This window comes from Seriola lalandi, unplaced genomic scaffold, assembly GCF_002814215.2.
Source record: "Seriola lalandi dorsalis isolate HSWRI2012SDOR001 ecotype SW California unplaced genomic scaffold, Sedor1 jcf7180002054417, whole genome shotgun sequence".
NCBI lineage: Eukaryota > Metazoa > Chordata > Actinopteri > Carangiformes > Carangidae > Seriola > Seriola lalandi.
The window spans coordinates 555,561-563,857 of NW_019524970.1; the positions used below are offsets into that span (position 1 = coordinate 555,561).

The 8,297-nt window shown below is 41.0% G+C and overlaps 1 protein-coding gene across 1 annotated transcript in view; it reads right to left on the reverse strand.

Moving 5' to 3' along the window:
• The window catches only part of barx2 (BARX homeobox 2), an 11,784-nt gene extending 4,160 nt beyond the window's left edge, over positions 1-7,624 (reverse strand). Inside the window, exons 1-2 of the mRNA XM_023410211.2 lie at positions 7,171-7,624; positions 1,610-1,925 (exon numbers count right to left, since the gene is read on the reverse strand). Coding sequence (XP_023265979.1) covers positions 1,610-1,925; positions 7,171-7,357 — 503 coding nt within the window. The 5' untranslated portion in view covers positions 7,358-7,624. The remainder of the gene's footprint in view (positions 1-1,609; positions 1,926-7,170) is intronic.
• Positions 7,625-8,297: the final 673 nt, after the last annotated feature.

Sequence of the window (8,297 nt, forward strand, 5' to 3'; positions counted from 1 at the left end):
CCTCCACACACACACACGCACACACACACACAAATGCATTCAGTCTTAATTCAAAACCACAGAGTTTTCATGCCAAGAAAAGAAAGAGAAAAGTGAAGTTATCTTTGGATCATAACAAACCAAAGTGGGGAGCACGCCACACCTTTGATGTGGGGTTTAAAAAGGGGATTTTCTCTGTTGATGTTTTTCCACGAGCAGGCTATTTAATTAATTTTCAACACAGTGTCAGAATCAGATATTTTGACAGGACGCAGTATTTTGGCACAGCCATCCACACGGGTGGTTGGTTTTGATCACTGGGTTGTGCTCTGCCTCGGGGCTCCTGCTTTAAGATGAAGCATGGCGCCTCTCCAAAAGCTCCAGGCAAGTCAAGCCATATTTAATAATGCATCGTGGGAGTTTTCCCTTCGGACGAGATGTAAATGTAATGACAAATAAATCTGGTTTATTCCAAATATGCTAATGTCTTCTCAGATTAGATGTGGTAAACAGATACGCTGCAAAGAGGAAATAATGTTTGAGATGCCTGTGAGGAAAGTGGAGCTGTTTGCATGTCTAAGTGCGTGAACATATTGTACATGAAGCCAGTTATTTATGTTTTTAATCACCACTGATTTACTCTCCATGCCTACATAACTGAGTAACGTGGGTGGAGTGTACAAACACAGCCAGTCTCTACCTGATGCAAAGGTTCACAAGCAGTTTGAAATTCCTACTGCACATGTGAAGTGAAGCTTTTTTACAACATTTATGGTTCAATACTGTTCTGGGTTATAATGGAAAAGTAGCCTGCAGGCCAAATGTAAAAGTGAGGCGTACAATAAAACTGGAAAATATGGTCTAACCTCATGTCAGGTCCCAAAAATGACCCAGAGAGTGGAACTTAAGACACAGATATTAATATGTAGATTACTTCATCTTATTGTAGAAAGCTAAACGTACTTTATATACACCTGCACATGTGTGAAATGATTGGCAGTAAATCAATGTAATGCGTTCCTGTTTGCTTGTGTTGGCCACCGTCCCTTTTTTCTTGAATAAGGCAGTCTTTCTTTGTTGGAGCTTTTTGCTGGTCGAGAGCTCAGGGTTAAAACGTTACTCCTGTCTCAACTAGAATGCCCTGAGGTAATGCCCTGGCTTAGACAAATTCACATTACAGAGACATTCCCCACGGGATAAATCAAAAATTATGATGTTAGGTTTGCCACCTCTTGATAACTGTGCTTGTGGCTTTGTGAATGTGTGCGAGTGCTTGCACTGTACTTTCTCTCACTCAATGCCAGGTATGCAGATTATCAAAATGTCACAGTTGAGTGACGCTTATACGACTTTATAAGCTTTAAGCTTGGAATTAATAACTGTGATGTAAGTTAGCTTTAACACGAGTGGTTTGCTTTCTATGATGTAACTCGGTCACAAAATCCTTTTAGGTAACCTAACTATGAGCTTAGGTTTACCATTTATTTTTATGCTTTTTATGTATGTGTGTGTGTGTGTGTGTGTGTGTGTGTGTGTGTGTGTGTGTGTTGCAACCCAAATCGACCTAATCTAATCCACCTAGTCTAACTGAATCTGTCCAATAAGATGTGAGTGTCTGAACTATACTGACCTGTCTGGTGTGGACAGGTACTTCTGCTTCTGGAACTTCTTCTCCAGGCCCATCAGCTGCAGCTCGGTGAAGATGGTGCGGCTGCGACGCGGCTTCTTCAGGCGGGGCGTGCTGCGCTCCGTTTCCGACTCACTGCTGATGCTGAGTGGCGTCTGGCTGGGCGAAGGCTCCGAGCCTCGTGGATGCTGCGGGGAGAGCAAGGACAGGTGCGAGGGGACCCCGCCCGGAGACGACGGCTGAGGGAGGTGGGGGGGCAGGTTGGGAGGCTGCCGCGTGATGACTGAGAGGAGCGGATAGGCACGTAGTGACGAGGAGCCTGGAAGAGCAGAGACAGTGCGTCAGATGACAGAAACAGAAAGAAATGCGTTAAAGTACAGTGCTGGAAAAAAAAAATGGAGAAAGATTAGATATCCTACTGAATCATTGTCTCTTCTGTCACCTTGGTTGTACCATTCTCCACCGCTTGTAATTGCTTCGACAGGTTTATTTTTAATTACACTCTGTTTGCTGTGAAAAGTGTTATGCTTCTGACCTCCTCCATGTAGAGGGCTGTGATCTCGATGACGCAGGCTGTGTTTTACACCGCTCCTCTGAACTCTTCAAATGAATGATTATTTTTCAGAGGTTGTTAAATGCTAACCGGCTTCCCAACACAAAACCACAAGCACACACTGAACCTGACAGCATGACGTACAAGCACACACAAACACACACACACTAACACAGACGCATTCAGACGCAGACTGAGCTGTAATAAAATCCAGAAAACTAAATCAAAGACTGTTCAAGTAATAAACTTTTTTTTTCCCTCTCTTACAATCTCTCTCGCTCTTGCACGTGTGCACAGTCGTATACAAACACACACGCGCATACACACACATTTTTACTCTTTATCAGTGCAGACAGAAGCAGCAAGACGCCAGAATCAATAAAAAGTAACACTTGTCTGGAGCCGAGGCGGGAGGGAAGGAGACCAGAAGGTTGGCCGAGAGGATGCGGTGGGTCAACCAAAGTGAATAAAATACCTGCCAGAAAAATCCTTACAGCTTCAAATATAAAACCAATCCCTAAACCAAAATTTACAAGCAAACTGAGCACAGCACAGTCTGTAATGCATGGGCTGATAAGGTGCAGCAGAGGGGACACGGGAGGGGATTATAGGAGTAGAGGAGGAAGATATAGAGCGAGATAAAAGGCTGCAATGGAGCAGAGAAAATAGCAGGTTGTCACACACCAACACACAAAGCGTGTGTGTTCCAGGCTGTCTATGGTGGAGCTGCCTCCTTAATCTCCTCATTGGCTGTAACAGACAACATGTATGCATGGACACACACATATACACTAATGCCCAGAGGAGACAAAGTCAGACCCTAACTTTGATTTTTTTTTTTTTTTCTTGCTATTCCCTGGCAGTTATCTGTCAGTTACAGCAGCTGTAACAGTTTTTCCCTTAAGGTCACTGATAAAATTAGGATTTTAAATAGGGAGGACTCAAAAATAAGGTGGAACATGTCTACTTTTCTAACCTTACAGCACATTAATACATGGCCTGCATGTAAACTGTCCACAGATACACCATAAACCCCACTATTCGATGTAAGTCAAGCATGAGGAGTTTAAGTGCTGCACAAGTAGGCACAGTTGCTCTATACACACACACACACACACACACACACACACACACACACACACACACACACACACACACACACACACACACACCAGACACTGCCTTGGGCTCATCATGACATCATAGTAAGGCGCTGAGGTCATCAGTAATCCTCCAGCATTAGATTGCCGCTGTTGCAACAGGTCTAGACAAGAAGACCTCTTTTCTGTGTTGTGCGCTCTCTCAAACCTTTCCATTAATATTGCTCTCAGTTTTTCTCTCTATAAAATCTGATCTGTATCAATGTTAACTTTTCTGATATCAATGAATCATCTGCTTTAATGTTTGTGTTCCTTTATAGGAGGAATTTTGCATGAACATTTATGGAATCGTGATGTATGCAATGGTACAAAAGTGAAGTGAAAGTATCACTCATCTCATTCTGAATGAGAAAAAAAAAATCTGTTTGTCTTCAGGACCGTCAGGAAATCTCTTGTCAACAAAGAGCTTGAAGTTGTCTCCGGACAGTCCCTCAGAGCGAGTGCGAGAGACGGAAAGAAAAAGAGAGAGAGCAAAGAGGGAAATGTCAGCCCTCGTCGTGACTTTCCACTGACAGCGAAGCCGTGTCTCTGACATGTTGTTGACAAGTGCCAGTGTCCTGTCAGTAGTCTACAAATAAACTGTTTGAGTAACTGCAAGAGCGCAACTCAGGCCCATGCAAAAGCACACTGATACTCTTGATAATCACAGTCGGAATGCAGGGACTGGCACAAGTGCTTCTGGTAACCATTACAGAAGACATACCTGCTAAGAATAGATCAAGAGGAGCTCTTTGTTGAGCATTCCTTTTAATTCCAACAATCTGTTCTATTGATTACATCGTCATTAGGGCCTAATCCTCATTTAAAAAGAGCATATTCTTTATATTTTAAATGATTATTTGGAGAAAGATTTTATTATTACACCTGTATCAATGCAGCAACTTTTGGAAGGTATAGAGCTTTCCCTGTTATAACATCTGCACTTCTCACACTCTTTCTTTTTCAATGGGAAGCTGATGATTCATAGTTCAGCTGTGACAAGAGTATGTGAACTTTTGCCATGGTTTTGATATAAACTATCTGACACCAGAGATGCTCAATTAAACAGATTTTTGTTGTTTTTGTCATGGTAGGTGGGGCAATAAGCCATGCAGCTTCTTTATCTGTGCTAACTCATTGCTGTAATTAAAAGCATTTACGTTCAGGACATGACAGATAAGAGCAATTTAATGTTTATTGTTAACAAATCAAGAGCATCTTGTTGACTGTAATGTCAGTAGTTTCCCAGACACAGTGACAAACCTCTCCAGCTGAAGCTGTGCTCCTAGCAAAAGGCATTACATTAAACATAAGCGTTAACTATTTAATGTGAAACCTGATCCACACAGGTCTTCCTGTGGCAGCTGGAATCAGCCTGTAGCATGAACTGCTTTTAGAGCCGATTTATTACTGATCCTTTGTCACAACAGAAACATCTGATGGCAGTGGTTGTGTGGAAATGATGAGGAGATGACAGGATGTCAAGCATTATTCTTAACTGCAGATGGAAGATGTGTACAGATTTTGTCTTTGTGTGTGTGCGTACTTGCCTGTGTGTGTTGACACGGGTGTAATCAACCTTTTCAAGACGGCTTTATGCTTAATGGGAGACTTTATTGTCTGCAGAAGATTAGGTTTTAAGATGCCGATGAAAACCCTTTTTGCTCACTTGGATTTCTTCTATAAGCCCTCAGCCAGTACAAAACCAGTAAGCAGCGGCCCTCAGGCTGCACACACACTCCTACTTTTTTTTTTCTTGTTTTTATTTTTCATCATGCTGTCAAGTGAGATTATACCTCAGTTGATCTTAATCTCTCTACTCCTTCCAGAGAACACCACTAAAAGCCCTTCCCTGGGTCCTGCTGAGAGACACGACTCCAAATGAAATATTGTAACCTGCCATTACGTCGTTCACTGTTCAGCACCAGTTTGAGCTCATTGTCTCTGATCCTGCTGTAACTGACAAGATATCAACTCCACGAGTATTAGCCACTTTTAATGTACAAAATGATGTATTTCAACAGACAAATGAAAATGGAGTGATGGGCTGGGAGAGATTAAAAGAAATCTGACATGGAAAAATGCAGGAAGATCATTAAGCTGGTATGTTTGAGTGGCATATAAACAATATAAAACCAACAATTAAGTTGTGATCAACTCCTTCAAACTACATTATTGGCATCGCTATCTTTTAGCGGCCTCCGCTGGTAGTACGTGGTTATAGCATCCCCTCTTTTGCAGAATGAAGAAGTAAGTCAACTTTCATTGTTAAGGGACCACGCAGGGGCCAGACACCACTCTTTGGCCCAGGACCTGTAAGCCTGCCAGCTTCTATATCAAGCACTAAAAGCCATTGATGTTGGGGAATATACTGTGTCTCACACCCCCGCTGCTACAAATAAGTGGTGGGCACAGTGTTCTGATATGCAAGGCGGGTTACTCTATCCATCCGAACAGAGGGGTGCCAAAGCCCAGTCATAGTGCCCTCTAGCATACACCAATCCATATCAGAGGGATGAGGGAATCGCTTCGCCTATTTTTATCCACCCACCGCTGTCATCATCAAATTGCAGTGGCTATTATTTCAGACTTTAGAGCAATTATCCTAATGGTTACTAGAGTGTGCAGTAGCCCCTGAGTTGTTTGGATTCAACTGGAATTACAATTAAGAGTCAGTCAAGAGGTTTTCTTTTGACAAGATAACATGTGCTTTGCCATTTCAGCTTTGTCTGCTATTTTGGTGATAAAAGTACAAGACATATCTAAACCCTATCTATCTATCTATCTATCTATCTATCTATCTATCTATCTATCTATCTATCTATCTATCTAGACAGAAATTATTAACATCAACAAAATCAGCTTTACAGCATAGGCAATTGATCTAAGTAGTTTTTAAGTTTCTTTCCTATTTCCTCCAGCATTAATCAAGATACACCAATGTGCGGCGTTATTTATCTTTTATCAGTGTTTTTATATGGTGGTACTTCGACATTCTTGTTCACAGTTCTGGGTCACATACTAGAACACTAACGAGACACAATCCTTCCATCTGCAAATGTCCACCAGCAGCAAAACTCATAAGAAAAGGTCTTTGATTTAGCAGAACAACCATATTAATCAAAGCAAATGATATCAAATAGACCAAAGGTTACAGGTTAGTAACCAGGGGCATGTAGAGTGAGGTTTGACTTTATCTTTATTGTCTGTCCTACTGCCACTTAATTGACTTATATATGGAACTACACACAGACTTATCAGTTCAGTCATTTATCATCAAGCTCTTAAGCATCACTGACGTTCACTGACTCTGATTTTCAACACTAAACTCCTAAGCTGCTGTGATTTATAAAGACCAGTGTGAGGAAGGTGAAGTCGCTGGAGCCCCTTCAATTAGGAGTCAGCATGAATTAATTATGATTCATTTTAAACTAATCCCTTGAAATAAATTATTAAATAACAATGCAAACCCACACGATCAATTAAGCAGATGATGCACTGTAGTCGGTACAAATATCACTATCTTCAGTTGCACTGTGGTAAGCACTGAATCGTGATTTTTTTTTTTATTACAACTACAATTACAACTTTATGGCACCACAAAAACTTTACAAGTGCGAACTTCCAATACACATTTCACTGATATTAGTTTTTGAGATTTTGCACTGCAAACCACATTTCAAATTCACATTTCAAATTAAAACAAAGATATATCAAAATAAAACTGACCTAATGCGTAAAAATGTCACAACTTTCGTGCGTAAAAAATTCCCACAAATCTGCAAGTGCAAATAATGGCCTCTCAGTTATGTTTTCTAATTTTAATTCATGTCTTTTTTCATTAGTTGAAGAAAAAAAAACAGTCTTCTTACCCGAACATGAATGAAGAGGCTTCGGCCGAACAATGAGTGAAGGGCACACCGAATAAAGAGAAAGTTTCTCAAAATAATCACAAGTCTCCTTGGAGAGAATCTCGTCAATCATGAAAGTCTTGTAGCGCCGCCTGGCAGCCTTCAGCTGCCCGGGGGAGGAGAGCCTCAACTCGGCTTGACAGTGCATGATCTGCCCGTGTGCGCCGTGCACTACCTTCGCTGCACAATGTGTCTGTTCAGTAATATCGAAGCTTATGCAGGTTGCACCGTGTGGAAAACGCGACTACCGGAGTTCACGCGTTTAAATAACTCATTGTTTATCTTTCAAAATGCAGCTTGGCTTTCCTTCAGGTGTCGTGGTGAAGACGAGCAGTAGACTTCAACTTGAGCTGCGCAGATCGCCACAGTGGGAATGAACTGACGACGACGTGTGCTCACACCCACTGCTATATAAACCATCCCTGAACACATCTCTGCTGCTCCATCTATCCCAGCTCTCTCTCTCTCTCTCTCTCTCTCTCTCTCTCTCTCTCTCTCTCTCTCTCTCTCTTTTACAAATACATGTATGTACTGTACATGCACATGGCCACCTCCCAAATAGCCTACTCCCCCCACCACTAAAAAAAAATAAACTTTTTTCTCCTTTTCCATGATGTCATTTTAGTTCCTCCGAGTTGTCAATTCAACTTTAAAAAGTTACGTTTTTGATCAGAATTCGGAGATATTTTCAGAGTAAAGGTTAATATAATCAGTAGGACTACAAATAGTCTATTTTAAATCTAGTATTATTATAATCAAAGTATCAGATCAAATGAAAAGACCCCTGTGACTAACACTGTACCTTGTCTTTTTTCAGATGTTTTTTTTAAATTATTTATCTTTATTAATTTAGCTATTGATAAACCCAATTCTAACTTTTGTTCTTATTAACAACTAATACAACTAATAACTGATTAATTTCATTCTAGGCTTGCTTTAGACAATGTGGAATCTAATCTATTTCATATTTTAACTTTGTTCTCAAACAGAAAAACTTGAAGTAGCCCACCATGTACCAAGGCGAATTAATCCAGTAAGCGCAACAGTGGTGAATAAAACTTTTCTTTCATTCTTTCTTTCTTATGTCG